The sequence below is a fragment of the Oncorhynchus mykiss genome, chromosome 8 (genome assembly GCF_057628025.1).
Source record: "Oncorhynchus mykiss isolate SJ-2025 chromosome 8, ASM5762802v1, whole genome shotgun sequence".
NCBI classification, from domain to species: Eukaryota; Metazoa; Chordata; class Actinopteri; order Salmoniformes; family Salmonidae; genus Oncorhynchus; species Oncorhynchus mykiss.
Window position 1 is genome coordinate 81,398,748 of NC_143029.1, and position 18,339 is coordinate 81,417,086.

At 42.8% G+C, this 18,339-nt stretch overlaps 1 protein-coding gene across 12 annotated transcripts in view; it reads left to right on the forward strand.

Annotated features, from left to right (window-relative positions):
• LOC110530721 (myomegalin) overlaps nt 1–18,339 on the forward strand; it is a 122,880-nt gene that overhangs the window by 22,901 nt on the left and 81,640 nt on the right. For all 12 annotated transcript variants that reach the window (XM_090182770.1, XM_090182777.1, XM_090182771.1 and 9 more), the window contains one exon: nt 7,011–7,087. In XM_090182770.1, the coding sequence (XP_090038896.1) occupies nt 7,011–7,087 (77 nt within the window). The remainder of the gene's footprint in view (nt 1–7,010; nt 7,088–18,339) is intronic.

Consider the following 18,339-nt stretch of genomic DNA (forward strand, 5'->3'; position numbering starts at 1 on the left):
CATAGAGACTGCTAGAGGTCCAGACAACGGGCCCTCCGATTTGACACACCGAACTAGATCTGAGAAGTAGTTGGTGAACCAGGGGAGGCAGTCATTTGAGAAACCGAGGCTATTGAGTCTGCCGATAAGAATGTGGAAACCTTGGCCAGGTTGATGAAGACGGCTGCACAGTACTGTCTTTTATCGATGGTGGTTGCCACAAGATACAAACTATCTAAAAGTCTATAGGTGATTAATAAAAACACACTATAGTGTAATGGAACGCTACGCCAGGAGAATGACATCGACTACATGAGCAAAGTGTCAACCCAGCCAAATCCCAGTGTCTCATATCGTCTAATTAACATCACTTTGCATGGCACAAAACATTACAACAAAAGGCATGAAAGCAACACACGCATTCTTGGATCTAATCATCACAACTCTCATCTCAATGATAGGAGTGTGTTGCTCCCTCTTTGAACTGACCGCCATCCGATAAACAAATTAACAATAAATCCAGCACAATGAAACATATCAACATTTATAGCTCTTCAGGAACACTTGAAACAATCCAAACATGACAATTTAATTCACACAGTAACATTCATTCAGTCAATTTCACGTTTCATTGTGTCTTCACACCTTCAACGGTGTCCACGCTCCCAGCATTCTGTGAGAAGGGAACGTCCCTTCCTAGAGATTACCCCAGGTGTGATGGACCCCTGTGATAGCCCACAGATGGTCAGCCATCCAAACTATCTCATACAGTGCCTTGCAAAAGTATTCACCATCTTGGCATTTTTCCTATTTTGTTGCATTACAACCTGTAATTTAAATGGATTTTTATGTCGATTTCATGTAATAGACATACACAAAATAGTCTAAATTGATGAAGTGAAATGAAGAAAATTACGGAAAAGTGGTGCGTGCATATGTATTCACCCCCTTTGCTATGAAGTCACATAATTAATTAAATAAAGTCCACCTGTGTGCAATCTAAGTGTCACATAATCTGTCACATGATCTCAGTATATGACCTGTTCTGAAAGGCCCCAGAGTCTGCAACACCACTAAGCAAGGTGCACCACCAAACAAACTGCACCATGAAGACCAAGGAGCTCTCCAAACTGGTCGCGGAGAAGTACAGTACAGGTTGGGTTATAAAAAAATATCCAAAACTTTTAACATATATATTCTGGCACCACCAACAAACTTGCCAAGAGCCGCCCACTAAAAATCATGGACCAGGCAAGGAGGGCATTAATCAGGAAGGCAACAAAGAGACCAAAGGTAACCCTGAAGGAGCTGCAAAGCTCCACAGAGGAGATTGGAGTATCTGTCCATAGGACCACTTTAAGCCGTACAATCCATAGAGCTGGGCTTTATGGAAGAGTGGCCAGAATAAAGCCATTGCTTAAAGAAAAAAATAAGCAAACACGTTTGGTGTATGCCAGAAGGCATGTGGGAGACTCCCCAAACATATGGAAGAAGCTACTCTGACTAAAATTGAGCTTTTTGGCCATCAAGGAAAACGCTATGTCTGGCACAAACCCAACACATCACCCTGAGAACACCATCCCCGCAGTGAAGCATGGTGGTGGCAGCATCATGCTGTGGGGATGTTTTTCATCGGCAGGGACTGGGAAACTGGTCAGATTTGAAGGAATGATGGATGACACTAAATACAGGAAAATTCTTGAGGGAAATCTGTTTCAGTCTTCCAGAGATTTGAGACTGGAACGGAGGTTCACCTTCCAGCAGGACAATGACCCTAAGCATACTGGTAAAGCAACACTCGAGTGGTTTAAGGGGAAACATTTAAATGTCTTGGAATGGCCTAGTCAAAGCCCAGACCTCAATTCAATTGATAATCTGTGGTATGACTTAAAGATTGCTGTACACCAGCGGAACCCATCCAACTTGAAGCAGTTTTGCCTTGAAGAATGGGCAAAAGTCCCAGTGGCTAGATGTGCCAAGCTTATGGAGACATTCCAAGAGACGAGCAGCTGTAATTGCTGCAAAAGGTGGCTCTACAAGGTATTCACTTTGGGGGGTGAATAGTTTTGCACGCTCAAGTTTCTTATTTCTTGTTTGTTTCACAATAACAAATATTTGTATCTTCAAAGTGGTAGGCATGTTGTGTAAATCAAATGATAAACACCCCAAAATCTATTTTAATTCCAGGTTGTAAGGCAACAAAATAGGAAAAATGTCAAGGGGGTGAATACTTTCGCAAAGCCACTGTAAATCATGACTGAGTCATCACGCTTGACGAAGTCATCATGCTGGCCTCAGCTCCTGCAAGTCACTAGTCGCTAGTATATCCTTTTTCCGCTACATGTCCATAGAATTAGGAATGTCTCATTTAATAGGATCTCTATGGTCGTGTCACTCCCAGTCCATGCAAGACCATATGATAATGCTGTCACTTCCCACTGGACAAATACTGGTTGAATCAATGTTGTTTCCACCTCATTTCAACAAAACAATCTATGTGAGGACATTGAATAAAGGTGGGAAAACTGATTGGATTTGAAAAAAGTAATCAACGTAAGGGAGTTAGGTATTTTTTGGACACAACTTTTTACCTAAATCCAATGACATGGTGACATGTTTTGTTGATTTCACGTTGAATTTATGATAGTTAACAACTCAACCAAATGTAAGTTAAAAGCAGATGTTGAAATGACATCTGTGCCAGGTGGAATCATTGTCTCAGATACAGTAATTATGTTAATTTGGCCTTGGGATTGTTTCTTTGTTGATCTGCTTGATTCAGTTGATTTCCTGGCACTGTTTCTGTTGTCTTAGTTTACACTCCCTGCTCAGAGTGGGAGGGAGAGGATTTCTATATATAGTCCAAGCTTGAGTGCAATAATTTATTCAACACATTTGTTTTTCTGCAATGGGTTTGACTTGCTTGTTTTCATCCCGATATCTGTGCATGTGTAACAGTATAGCTTCCGTCCCTCTCCTCACCCCTACCTGGGCTCCTGGTTCGAGCACACATCTGCACACATCGACAACAGTCACCCTCGAAGCATCGTTACCCATCATTCCACAAAAGCAGCGGCCCTTGCAGAGAAAGGGGAACAACTACTTCAAAGTCTCAGAGCGAGTGACGTCACCGATTGAAACGCTATTAGCGCGCACCCCGCTAACTAGCTAGCCATTTCCCATCGGTTACACATGCATGTCAGTATAAAAAATTATTCGGATTAACAAGTACACATTTTTTTTTTCAAAGGTACTTAAAGATTCTTATAAATAAAGTAGTCAAAGGTTTAGTATTTGGCTTCATATTTCTAGCATATTTCAATGAAATATGAATTTGCAGTTAGTTTTGGTTGCGTTTCAGATTATGTTGTGCCCAATAGAAATTAATGGTAAATCATGTATTGTGTTATTATGGAGTCACTTGAATTGTGATTAATGATGATTTAGAAAGTTACAGAGGGTCAAAGATCATACCCCCAACCCATGCTAACCTCTCACCATTACTAATAACAGGGGAGGTTAGCATGTCTTGGGGCTATGATCTTTGACCCTCTGTAACTTTCTCACTCATCATTATTCAGGATTCATTCCATCCATAATCATGTTAGCATCCATATTAATTTGGAAGTGTTTGGAAACATATTATATTCTTATTTACAATAAAAGTGGCTCCAAAATGACACATTACATTATTTACCAATCATTTCTATTGGGCACAAAATAATCTGAAACACACCCAAAACAAACAGCAAATGCATCCAACAAGTTTGTAGAGTCACAAGCTTAATGTAAGCATTGCGTGCTAAGAATATGGGACCAAATATTCCTAGAATCTTATGGGATGTCAAACATTTTTACCTCTACCTTGTTGATATAGTTTTGTAATACTTGTTAAACAAAATATCTTTCTCTGAGCAATTGTATTAGTATAAAAGTATATACTTTTTTTGAGCATACAATATAGGTCAGTATTTAAATCATATATTTTATACAGTCATTATCGCTCATCTTTATCAAGAGTGTCAATAATTTCAGACCCCACTGTATGCGTGTGTGACTGCATGGCTAGGTGTGTGTGTGTCAGCGACTAGGCCTAGCACTATACTCTTAACCCCATGTCTCGGCCAATCAGGCAGCCTTGTACCACTCCAGTGCATATCTAGTTATAAGGGGAACTGTTACTGTGGGCCGAGGGGGCGGGGAGAGGGGGGGGGGGGGGGGCAGGAATAGCAGGTGCACCATGGACTCCTATATTTAGAGCTGTGTGGATAACAGGAAAAAATCCTGGTTACTGTCTGTCAAGCAGTGACTAATGATGTGAAAAGTAATGTGAAATGCATTTAAATGAATTTCAATTTGTTTACGTGACTTTGGCTTTTGTAGCGACACTGTGTAAGAGCACATATATTTTGATGCTTTGTAAGTCTCTCTGGATAACAATGTCTACTAAATTGCTAAAATGTTTATGTAAAATGTTATCTTACGAACATTGCTTTTGTTTTGCTGAAGTATTTCCAAAATGTATAAGATGAATAAGATTTATATTTCACACTGCAAGGACACAGCGTAGTCATTAACTAACGGTTGTGTGTCAATACCAGTCCAAAAGGCCAAAATGCCAGTTTCAGTGTGGGTGAGCTCTAGTGACACGTGCACTGTGGGGTCTGCTTACTCTGTGTGTGTGCACATGTATCCAGGGTCAGTGTGAGTGTTAAGGACAGACAGATAGTTTTGCTATGAAGGTGTGATGAACTGGAATACCTCTCTGGCTAGAAGACAGAGCAGATTCTAAAGGTCAATAGACTGGGGGAAGAACTATAATACTACATACAGGTCTGACAGAGTGAGAGAGATGGAAGGATGTGGGAGACAGGAAATGAGAGAAATGGAATAGAAAATATTGAGAGAAAAAGTGAGAATAGGATACAGTTTGAATTTCAGAGAGTGAAAAGAGAGATAAGAGAAAGAGGACAGAGATAAGCAACAATAACACGAAAGAAAGAGAGAGAGACGGTAGTGTCTTATCCCTGTCCAGGGTCACAACCGGACAATTGAACCTCACCATTAATTCCCAGTCACATTGCCAATCCATTTTCCATATCCCAAATCCCTATCCTAAAGGCCCTGTTGTCACGTTCGTCGTAAGGATCGGACAAAGTTCCACACAATTTGAATAAATCGAAACTCACTGAACAAAACAACAAACAACCAAACGAAACCTGACGCTATACAAATAGTGCTGACAGGCAACTATACATAGACAAGATCCCACAACACAATTGAGGAAAATGGCTACATAAATATGATCCCCAATCAGAGATTGACAGCTGTCTCTGATTGGGAACCATATCAGGCCAACATAGACATACAAAAAACCCTAGACATACAAAAACCCTAGACATAGAAAAACTAGAGTACCCACCCTAGTCACACCCTGACCTAACCAAAATATATAGAACAACTGAGATATCTAAGGTCAGGGCGTGACACCTGTCCTAGCTCAGAACCCTATTCTGGTTCACTGTGCCTGTCAGAGCAGATAACCAAGGTGTGTACTTTAACCCCTGACCCCTGGTATAAGCCCCAGAGATGCTCTGCTTTCCCCCTGGTTTAAGTATGTGAGCCTAACAGTTAGTTACCCTCCATTGTGAGGTGAGGGGAATGACATTTTACCTTTATAATTATGAAAATATAATAACTTTATGTTGTATTTACACAGTAGCCTATTAAAATGTATGTTTGGCAATGGAACCAGGGCTGTTGAAAGCCCTGGATACGTTTTGTAACCTGTACTAGCTCCTGAGTGGTGCAGCGGTCTAAGGCACTGCATCTCAGTGCTAGAGCGCTCACTACAGACACCCTGGTTCGATTCCAGGCTGTATCACAACCGGCTGTTATTGGGAGTCCCATAGAGCGGTGCACAATTGGCCCAGTGTCGTCCCGGTTTGGCCGGTGTAGGCCGTCATTGTAAATAAAAATTTGTTCTTAACTGACTTGCCTAGTTAAATAAAGGATGTAATAAAAATGAGCTTTGCACTGGTGTGAGATGTGGCAAAGAGCTGATGTTAGAAAGATCTCTAACAGATCTGGGACCAGTACAGATTGATACATGTTTATTCTATGAATTGATATGCATTCTTTGTTCAACTTTGATAGGTTTCAAGTAAAGTCTGCAATGGACAGGACATTATAGATTTTTGGTAACCTCCAAAAAGTTTGGGTTTCCTGGCAGCCTGTCCCATCATAAAATATAACATCTGTGACAGGAGAGAACCATGTTCCCTGCTAATGTTACGTATGCACACCACACCACTCTGATTGATACAGCAGAGAGAGGGGGAGGGAAGGAGGAAAATTGATGCAGCATAGGAGGGGTGTGGGGATCAGGTGTAGATGGTGAAGGTATTTGGGGGTTGTGGGTGAGAAGGAGAGAGGACAGGTTGTGCGTGTAGGGTTGCTGTTGCTGGCTAGCTGTGGGATGGTGTTGGAGGGGGATAGAAGACACTGGATACTGTACAGGACAAGCACTAGGTGCATTTGGAAGGCAGGAGTTTCCAGGAGAGTAATAGGGTATACTGTTCCTCTGGGCATCAGGGGTCTTTGCAAGGCAGTACAAGTCAGTGGAGGCTGGTGGGAGGAGATACAGGAAGACGGGCTCATTGTAATGGGTGGAATGGAATTAATGGATCAGAGTCAAACGTGGTTTCCATACGTTTTGATGTGTTTGAAACCATTCTATTAATTCCATTCCAGCCATTACAATGAGCCTGTCCTCTACTCTCTTCCTGTGTTTTACACTAATTGTACTAATGGTGCCTGCACTTCTTTGAGTTTCTATGACTTCATTGACTTGTTTTAAAGTTTCTATTTGATATTCCTTGTCTTCTGAGTTGAATCGTTATGATGTGGTTGAGGATGATGATGATGATAATGGTGATGACGTTGACAACGACGACAATATTGATGATGTCATTTTTTCTATCAAACATAATTCCAGTCTGATTTCGTGTTCTATTCTCCCTGTGTTCCAGAACATCGAGTTGAAGGTAGAAGTGGAGAGCTTGAAGCAAGAGTTACAGGAGAAACAAGACCTTCTTGACAAGGCTCTGTAAGTCCAGTCAGACACTTCCAGACTGACAGTTGACCATTGAATGCATTGACCAACCTCAGTCATCTGATCTGAGAATCTGTCACTTTTTACGTCAAATTAAATTGCAATGTAGACTGACAGCCAACCAACAGATCAAATCAAATTGTATTGGTCACATACACATATTTAGCAGATGTTATTGCGGATGTAGCAAAATGCTTGTGTTCCTAGCTCCAAAGGTGCAGTAGTATCGAAATCAAATCAAATCAAAATCAAATTTATTTATATAGCCCTTAGAACATCAGCTGATATCTCAAAGTGCTGTACAGAAACCCAGCCTAAAACCCCAAACAGCAAGCAATGCAGGTGTAGAAGCACGGTGGCTAGGAAAAACTCCCTAGAAAGGCCAAAACCTAGGAAGAAACCTAGAGAGGAACCAGGCTATGTGGGGTGGCCAGTCCTCTTCTGGCTGTGCCGGGTGGAGATTATAACAGAACATGGCCAAGATGTTCAAATGTTCATAAATGACCAGCATGGTCAAATAATAATAATCACAGGCAGAACAGTTGAAACTGGAGCAGCAGCATGGCCAGGTGGACTGGGGACAGCAAGGACTCATCATGTCAGGTAATCCTGAGGCATGATCCTAGGGCTCAGGTCCTCAGAGAGAGAGAAAGAAAGAGAGAAATAGAGAATTAGAGAGAGCATACTTAAATTCACACAGGACACCGGATAGGACAGGAGAAGTACTCCAGACTCCAAACTGACCCTAGCCCCCCGACACATAAACTACTGCAGCATAAATACTGAAGGCTGAGACAGGAGGGGTCAGGAGACACTGTGGCCCCATCCGATGACACCCCCGGACAGGGCCAAACAGGAAGGATATAACCCCACCCACTTTGCCAAAGCACAGCCCGCACACCACTAGAGGGATATCTTCAACCACCAACTTACCATCCTGAGACAAGGCCGAGTATAGCCCACAAAGATCTCCGCCACGGCACAACCCAAGGGGGGGACATCAACCCAGCCAGGAAGATCACATCAGTGACTCAACCCACTCAAGTGACGCACCCCTCGTAGGGACGGTATGAAAGAGCCCTAGTAAGCCAGTGACTCAGCCCCTGTAATAGGGTTAGAGGCAGAGAATCCCAGCAAGGGCGGTTCGTTGCTCCAGAGCCTTTCCGTTCACCTTCACACTCCTGGGCCAGACTACACTCAATCATATGACCCACTGAAGAGATTCTTCGGTAAAGACTTAAAGGTTGAGACCGAGTTTGCGTCTCTCACATGTTAGGCAGACCATTCCATAAAAATGGAGCTCTATAGAAGAAAGCCCTGCTTCCAGCTGTTTGCTTAGAAATTCTAGGGACAATTAGGAGGCCTGCGTCTTGAGACCGTAGCGTACGTGTAGGTATGTACGGCAGGACCAAATCAGAGAGATAGGTAGGAGCAAGTCCATGTAATACTTTGTAGGTTAGCAGTAAAACCTTGAAATCAGGCCTTGTCTTGACAGAAAGCCAGGAGGCTAGCACTGGAGTAATATGATCAAATTTTTTGGTTTTAGTCAGGGTTCTAGCAGCCATATTTAGCACTAACTGAAGTTTATCTAGTGCTTTGTCTAGGTAGCCGGAAAGTAGAGCATTGCAGAAGTCTAACCTAGAAGTGACAAAAGCATGGATTAATTTTTCTGCATAATTTTTGGACAGAAAGTTTCTGATTTTTGCAATGTTACGTAGATGGAAAAAAAGCTGTCCTTGAAACAGTCTTGATATGTTCTTCAAAAGAGAGATCAGGATCCAGAGTAACGCCGAGGTCCTTCACAGTTTTATGTGAGACGACTGTACAACCATTAAGATTAATTGTTAGATTCAACAGAAGACCTCTTTGTTTCTTGGGACCTAGAACAAGCATCTCTGTTTTGCCCGAGTTTAAAAGGAAAAGTAGACAGTTTGCAGCCATCCACTTCCTTATGTCTGAAACACATGCTTCTAGCGAGGGCAATTTTTGGGCTTCACCATGTTTCATTGAAATGTACAGCTGTGTGTCATCCGCATAGCAGTGAAAGTTAACATTATGTTTTCGAATGACATCCCCAAGATGTCAAATATATAGTGAAAACAATAGTGGTCCTAAAACGGAACCTTGAGGAACACCAACATTTACAGTTGATTTGTCAGAGGACAAACCATTCACAGAGACAAACTGAAATCTTTCCGACAGATAAGATCTAAACCAGGCCAGAACTTGTCCGTGTAGACCAATTTGGGTTTCCAATCTCTCCAAAAGAATGTGGTGATCGATGATATCAAAAGCAGCACTAAGGTCTAGGAGCACGAGGACAGATGCAGAGCCTCGGTCTGACGCCATTAAAAGGTAATTTACCTCCTTCACAAGTGCAGTCTCAGTGCTATGATGGGGTCTAAAACCAGACTGAAGCATTTCGTATACATTGTTTGTCTTCAGGAAGGCAGTGAGTTGCTGCGCAACAGCCTTTTCTAAAAATTTTGAGGGGAATGGAAGATTCGATATAGGCCGATCGTTTTTTATATTTTCTGGGTCAAGGTTTGGCTTTTTCAAGAGAGGCTTTATTACTGCCACTTTTAGTGAGTTTGGTACACATCCGGTGGATAGAGAGCCGTTTATTATGTTCAACATAGGAAGGCCAAGCACAGGAAGCAGCTCTTTCAGTAGTTTAGTTGGAATAGGGTCCAGTATGCAGCTTGAAGGTTTCGAGGCCATGATTATTTTCATCATTGTGTCAAGAGATATAGTACTAAAACACTTGAGTGTCTCTCTTGATCCTAGGTCCTGGCAGAGTTGTGCAGACTCAGGACAACTGAGCTTTGATGGAATACGCAGATTTAAAGAGGAGTCTGTAATTTACTTTCTAATAATCATGATCTTTTCCTCAAAGAAGTTCATGAATTTATTACTGCTGAAGTGAAAGCCATCCTCTCTTGGGGAATGCTGTTTTTTAGTTAGCTTTGCGACAATATCAAAAAGGAATTTTCCTCAATTAAGTAGGAAAAATAGGATGATTGAGCAGCAGTAAGGGCTCTTTGATACTGCACGGTACTGTCTTTCCAAGCTAGTCAGAAGACTTCCAGTTTGGTGTGGCGCCATTTCCGTTCCAATTTTCTGGAAGCTTGCTTCAGAGCTCGGGTATTTTCTGTATATCAGGGAGCTAGTTTCTTATGAGAAATGTTTTTAGTTTTTAGGGGTGCAACTGCATCTAGGGTATTGCGCAAGGTTAAATTGAGTTCCTCAATTAGGTGGTTAACTGATTTTTGTCCTCTGGCATCCTTGGGTAGACAGAGGGAGTCTGGAAGGACATCAAGGAATCTTTGTGTTGTCTGTGAATTTATAGCACGACTTTTGATGTTCCTTGGTTGGGGTCTGAGCAGATTATTTGTTGCAATTGCAAACGTAATAAAATGGTGGTCCGATAGTCCAGGATTATGAGGAAAAACATTAATATCCACAACATTTATTCCATGGGACAAAACTAGGTCCAGAGTATGACTGTGACAGTGAGTAGGTCCAGAGACATGTTGGACAAAACCCACTGAGTCGATGATGGCTCCGAAAGCCTTTTGGAGTGGGTCTGTGGACTTTTCCATGTGAATATTAAAGTCACCAAAGATTAGAATATTATCTGCTATGACTACAAGGTCCGATAGGAATTCAGGGAACTCAATGAGGAATGCTGTATATGGCCCAGGAGGCCTGTAAACAGTAGCTATACAAGTGATTGAGTAGGCTGCATAGATTTCATGACTAGAAGCTCAAAAGACGAAAACGTCATTTTTTTTTTGTAAATTGAAATTTGCTATCGTAAATGTTAGCAACACCTCCGGTTTTGCGGGATGCACAGGGGATATGGTCACTAGTGTAGCCAGGAGGTGAGGCCTCATTTAACACAGTAAATTCATCAGGCTTAAGCCATTTTTCAGTCAGGCCAATCACATCAAGATTATGATCAGTGATTAGTTCATTGACTATAATTGCCTTTGAAGTAAGGGATCTAACATTAAGTAGCCCTATTTTTAGATGTGAGGTATCATTATCTCTTTCAATAATGACAGGAATGGAGGAGGTCTTTATCCTAGTGAGATTGCTAAGGCGAACACCGCCATGTTTAGTTTTGCCCAACCTAGGCCGAGGCACAGATACGGTCTCAATGGGGATAGCTGAGCTGACTACACTGACTGTGCTAGTGGCAGACTCCACTATGCTGGCAGGCTGGCTAACAACCTGCTGCCTGACCTGCACCCTATTTCATTGTGGAGCTAGAGGAGTTAGAACCCTGTCTATGTTGGTAGATAAGATGAGAGCACCCCTCCAGCTAGGATGGAGTCCGTCACTCCTCAGCAGGTCAGGCTTGGTCCTGTTTGTGGGTGAGTCCCAGAAAGAGGTCCAATTATCTACAAATTCTATCTTTTGGGAGGGGCAGAAAACAGTTTTCAACCAGCGATTGAGTTGTGAGACTGCTGTAGAGCTCATCACTCCCCCTAACTGGGAGGGGGCCAGAGACAATTACTCGATGCCGACACATCTTTCGAGCTGATTTACACGCTGAAGCTATGCGAAGCCATGCTTCGCGGTTGGGATGGTGTTCTTCGGCTTGCAAGCCTCCCCATTTTTCCTCCAAACATGACGATGGTCATTATGGTCAAACAGTTCTATATTTGTTTCATCAGACCAGAGGACATTTCTCCAAAAAGTATGATCTTTCTCCCCATGTGCAGTTGCAAACCGTAGTCTGGCTTTTTTTTACGGTGGTTTTGGAGCAGTGGCTTCTTCCTTGCTGAGCGGCCTTTCAAGTTATGTCGATATAGGACTTGTTTTACTGTGGATATAGATAATTTTGCACCTGTTTCCTCCAGCATCTTCACAAGGTCCTTTGCTGTTGTTCTGGGATTGATTTGCACTTTTCGCACCAAAGTATGTTCATCTCTAGGAGACAGAACACGTCTCCTTCCTGAGTGGTATGACGGCTGCATGGTCCCATGGTGTTTATACTTGCGTACTGTTGTTTGTACAGATGAATGTGGTACCTTCAGGCATTTGGAAATTGCTCTCAAGGACAAACCAGACTTGAGGAGGTCTCCAATTTTTTTCTGTGGTCTTGGCTGATTTCTTTTGATTTTCCCATGATGTCAAGCAAAGAGGCACTGAGTTTGAAGGTAGGCCTTGAAATACATCCACAGGTACAGCTCCAATTGACTCAAATTATGTCAATTAGCCTATCAGAAGCTTCTAAAGCCATGACATCATTTTCAGTAATTTTCCAAGCTGTTTAAAGGCACATTCAACTTAGTGTATGTAAACTTCTGACCCACTGGAATTGTGATACTGTGAATTATAAGTGAAATAATCTGTCTGAAAACAATTGTTGGAAAAATGACTTGTATCATGCACAAAGTAGATGTCCTAACTGACTTGCCAAAACTAAAGTTTGTTAGCAAGAAATTTGTGGAGTGGTTGAAAAACGAGTTTTAATGACTCCAACCTAAGTGCATGCAAACTTCCAACTTCAACTGTAAATATTAGGTCGAGCTATGTCGGAGTGGCATTGACTAAACTACAGTGGAATAGAATACAGTGTATACATATGAGATGAGTAAAGCAGTATGTAAACATTTTTAAAGTGACTAGTGATTCCATGTCTATGTAAATACGGCAGCAGCCTCTAAGGTGCAGGGTTGAGTAGCCGGGTGGTAGCCTCCTAGTGATGGCTATTTGACAGTCTGATGGCCTTGAGATAGAAGCGATTTTTCTGTCTCTCGGTCCCAGCTTTGATGCACTTGTACTGACCTCGCCTTCTGGATGATAGTGGGGTGAACAGGCTGTGGCTCAGGTGGTTAATGTCCTTGATGATCTTTTGGGGCTTCCTGTGACATCGGGTGCTGCAGGTATCCTGGAGGGCAGGTCATGTGGCCCCGGTGATACGTTGGGCAGACCGCACCACCCTCTGGAGAGCTCTGCGTTTGCGGGCGGTGTAGTTGCCGTACCAGGCAGTGAAACAGTCCAACAGGATGCTCTCAATTGTGCATCTGTAAAAGTTTCTGAGGGTCTTAGGGGCCAAGCCGAATTTCTTCAGCCTCCTGAGGTTGAAGAGGCGCTGTTGCGCCTTCTTTACCACACTGTCTTTGTGGGTGGACCTTTTCAGATTGTCAGTGATGTGTATGCAGAGCAACTTAAAACATTCCACCTTCTCCACTACTGTCCCGTCGATGTGGATAGGGGGGTGCTCCCTCTGCTGTTTCCTGAAGTCCACGATCAGCTTCTTTGTTTTGTTAACTTTGAGGGAGACGTTATTTTCCAGGCACCACTCCACCGAGGCTCTCACCTCCTCTCTGTAGGCTGTTTCGTCATTGTTGGTAATCAGGCCTACTACTGTTGTGTCGTCTGCAAATTTGACGATTGAGTTGGAGGTGTGTGTGGCCACGCAGTCATGGGTGAACAGGGAGTACAGGAGGGGGCTGAGCACACACTCTTGTGTTGCCCCTGTGTTGAGGATCAGTGAAGTGGAGGTCTTGTTTCCTACCTTCACCACCTTGGGGCGGCCCGTCAGGAGGTCCAGGACCCAGTTGCACAGGGCGGGGTTCAGACCCAGGGCTCCGAGCTTAATGATGAGCTTGGAGGTTACTATGGCGCCATAGTCAACAAACAGCATTCTGACCTAGATATTCCTCTTGTCCAGATGGTATAGGCCATTGTGCCGTGCGATGGCGATTGCATCGTCTGTGGATCTATTGCGGTGGTAAACAAATTGAATTGGGTCTAGGGTGTCAGGTAAACTAGCCACTCAAAGCACTTCATGATGACAGAAGTGAGTGCTACGGGGCAATAGTAATTTAGTTCAGTTACCTTTGCTTTCTTGGGTACAGGAACAATGGTGGACATCTTGAAGCAAGTGAGGACAGCAGACTGGAATAGGGAGAGATTGAATATGTCCGTAAACACTCCAGCCAGCTGGTCTACAGCATGCTCTGGTCTACGCAGCCAGCTGGTCTACGTGGCTAGGGATGCCTTCTGGGCCAGCAGCCATGAGAGGGTTAATGCGCTTAAATGTCTAACTCACTTTGGCCACGGAGAACGAGAACCTACAGTCCTTTGGAATGGGTGGCGTCGGTGGCACTGTGTTATCCTCAAAGTAGACAAATATTGTGTTTAGATGTCTGGGAGCAAGACGTTGGTGTCCGTAACGTGGCTGGTTCTCCCTTTGTAATCTGTGATTGTCTGTAGACCCTGCCACATACGTCTTGTGTCTGAGACGTTGAATTGCAACGCCACTTTGTCTCTGTACTGACATTTTGCCTGTTTGATTGACTTACAGAGGGAATAACTACACTGTTTGTATTCAACCATATTCCCTGTCACCTTACCATGGTTAAATGCTATGGTTTGCTCTTTCAGTTTTGTGTGAATGCTGTCATCTATCCACAGTTTTTATCCCAGTCGGCGTGATCAAAACAATCTTGAAGCATGGATTCCGATTGGTCAGACCAGCATTGAATAGACCTTAGCACGGGTACTTCCTGTTTGAGTTTCTGCCTATAGGAAGGGAGGAGCAAAATATAGTCTTAATCTGATTTGCAAAGGGGGTGCGGGGGAGGGCCTTGTAGGCCTATCGAAAAGGCGAGTAGCAGTGGTCTAGTGTTTTTCCTACGCGAGTACTACAGTCAATGTGTTGCTAGAACTTCGGTAGCGTTTTCCTCAAATTTGCTTTGTTAAAATCCCCAGCTACAATAAATGTGGCCTCAGTATATGTGGTTTCCGGTTTGCATGAAGTTCAGTGTAGTTCCTTGAGGAATGGTTGAGGTTTCGGCTTGAGGGGGAATATACACAGCTGTGGCTATAACCGTAGAGAATTATCTTGGGAGGTAATACCTTCTGCATTTGATTGTGAGGTATTCTAGGTCGGGTGAACAAAAGGACTTGAGTTTCTGTATGTTATCACAATCACACCATGTGTAGTTAATTATGAAACATACACCCCCGCCTTTCTTCTTCCCGGAGAGTTCTGCATTCCCGTTTGCACGATGAACTGAGAACCCAGCTGGCTGTATGGATGGGGACAGTATGTCCAGAGAGAGCCATGATTCTGTGAAACAGAGTATGTTACAGTTCCTGATGTCTCTCTGGAAGGAGATCCTCGCCCTGAGCTTGTCTACTTTATTATCAAGAAACTGAACATTAGCGAGTAATATACTCGGAAGCGGTGGATGGTGTGCACGCCTCCTGAGTCGGACTGAAGTCCACTCCGAAATCCTCTTCTCCACCGGTGGCGTCTTGGAGCAGCCTCTGGGATAAGTTCAATTGCCCAGGAGGGTACGGACAAAGAATCCAATTCGGGAAAGTCGTATTCCTGGTTGTAATGCTGGTAAATTACCGCCGCTCTGATATCCAAAAGTTACGAAATTACGAACGAAATTCTTCAAAGTTGCTTACTAGCAGATTACGGTGAGTGTTTGTCGTTGTTTTATGAGAATTAACAAAGCTGTTTCTCATACAGCGATGGCGTTATAGCAGGATAACAAGCCTATAGCAGGAGACTTTAGGCATGGAACAGTAATCAGTAGTGAGTCCCTCAGAGGGTAGAATCAAACCGTATAGCGGTAACATCTCAGCTCATGTTTCACACAACAGCTGGTGGGGTGAGAGAGAGAGCTGGACACACACACACACAGGAGTGTGCACAGTCAGACAAACACACATACACACACACACACACACGTGTACTCCGAGTGTCTGTCCCAATGGGATCGCACACCCTTCCAGCTCCAAAAGGGCAACCCTGATATCTTGGCGTGCAGACAGGGATATGGAAGGCAATACCTGTCACGTCCTCCCTTACCCCCCTCCGAACCCTACCCCTGCTGTTGCAGCTAGGCTTTGAATGTAATACTCCCCCTGGAAGGGAATCAATTTGATTGACATATTCTGTGTATTTATCAGATTGCTATGAGATTAAAGGTCCACTTTTCTGCCTTGTGCCCTCAACCCCCCACCCATAGCCTCCAGCCTGCTGTCCATAGCCTGTGATAGATTGATGATCAAAGGTGGTGTGTGCTGGTAGGGCGTCTCAGCAATAAATATTTGGCTGATGGAGGGGAACAGTTAGCATGCAAGCTACTAATCACTGCCAACTCCACAGCTGGTGTAATGGATCATACTGTTCCCTGGCCTTCTTGCTCACATGGCAGCTAATCAACCTTACATTACAGTATTCATATGGAGATAGCATCAGATCAGCTAATCAACCTTACATTACAGTATTCATATGGAGATAGCATCAGATCAGCTAATCAACCTTACATTACAGTATTCATATGGAGATAGCATCAGATCAGCTAATCAACCTTACATTACAGTATTCATACGGGGCGGCAGGGTAGCCTAGTGGTTAGAGTGTTGGACTAGTAACTGGAAGGTTGCAAGTTCAAATCCCCGAGCTGACAAGGTACAAATCTGTCGTTCTGCCCCTGAACAGGCAGTTAACCCACTGTTCCTAGGCCGTCATTGTAAATAAGAATTTGTTCTTAACTGACTTAAAGGTTAAAAAATAAATAAATAAATAAAAATATGGAGATAGCATCAGATCAGCTAACCATCTAATCAACATTGCTGTATTAAAATGGAGATAGTATCAAATAGCTGGCGCCGGAGCAGAAGGCAGATGTTTCACATGCCGCCAACCGATTGTGTTTATCTGCGTTGTTTGTAACTTATTTTTTTACTAATTTCATACATAATGTTGCTGCTACCGTCTCTTATGACCCAAAATAACTTATGTAAAATAACTAATAACTAAAATAACTAATGTTTCCGTATTGAGCATTACTCATCTCATATAAGTAATGCTCATATGCCGTACCAGCCTAGTACGGCAACTGCTCCGCCCACAACCGTAACACTCTCCAGAGGGTAGTGAGGTCTGCACAATGCATCAACGGGGGCAAACTACCTGCTCTCCAGGACACCTACACCACCCATGTCACAGGAAGGCCATAAAGATCATCAAGGACAACAACCACCCGAGCCACTGCCTGTTCATCCCGCTATCATCATATTCTTATCCCTTTACATTTGTGTGTATAAGGTAGTAGTTGTGGAATTGTTAGGTTAGATTACTTGTTGGTTATTACTGCATTGTCGGAACTAGAAGCACAAGCATTTCGCTACACTCGCATTAACATCTGCTAACCATGTGTATGTGACAAATAAAATGTGATTTGATTTGAATAAACTGCACTCCACACTATTCTACGTTATCTTAGTCACTTCTAAATTGTGTTTACGTATTGCATCGCCCATCTCATATGTATATACTGTATTGTATTCTATACTACACCACTCACTGTGGCTGATGGCTTCTTAGGGCTGAGATCCCGCTAACGGGATCGATATGACAACAGCCAGTGAAAGTGCAGGGCGCCAAATTCAAAACAACAGAAATCCCATAATTAAAATTCCTCAAACATACAAGTATTTCACACCATTTTAAAGATACACTTCTTGTTTATCCCACCACAGTGTCCAATTTCAAATAGGCTTTATAGCGAAAGCACCACAAACGATTATGTTAGGTCAGAGCCAAGTCACAGAAAAACACAGCCATTTTTCCAGTCAAAGAGAGTCACAAAAATCAGAAATAGAGATAAAATGTATCACTAACCTTTGATGATCTTCATCCGATGACACTCATAGGACTTCATGTTACACAAAACATGTATATTTTGTTCAATAAAGTTTATATTTATATAACAAAATCTCAGTATTCATTGGCGCGTTATGTTCAGTAGTTCCAAAAACATCCGGTGATTTTGCAGAGAGCCACATCAATTTACAGAAATACTCATTATAAATATTGATGAAAATACAAGTGTTATACATGGAACTTTAGATACACTTCTCCTTAATGCAACCGCTGTGTCAAATTTCAAAAAAGCTTTATGGAAAAAAAGCTTTCTTTAAATCTTTTTAAAATTGTTATTAAATTATCCGCCATATTATGCAGTCAACAGAAGTCAGAAATAACATTATAAATATTCACTTACCTTTGATGATCTTCATCAGAATGCACTCCCAGGAATCCCAGTTCCACAATAAATGTTTGTTTTGTTCGATAATGTCCATCATTTATGTCCAAATAGCTCCTTTTGTTAGCGCGTTTGGTAAACAAATCCAAACTCACAAAGCGCGTTCACTAGGAGCAGACGAAAAGTCAAAAAGTACCTTTACAGTCCGTAGAAACA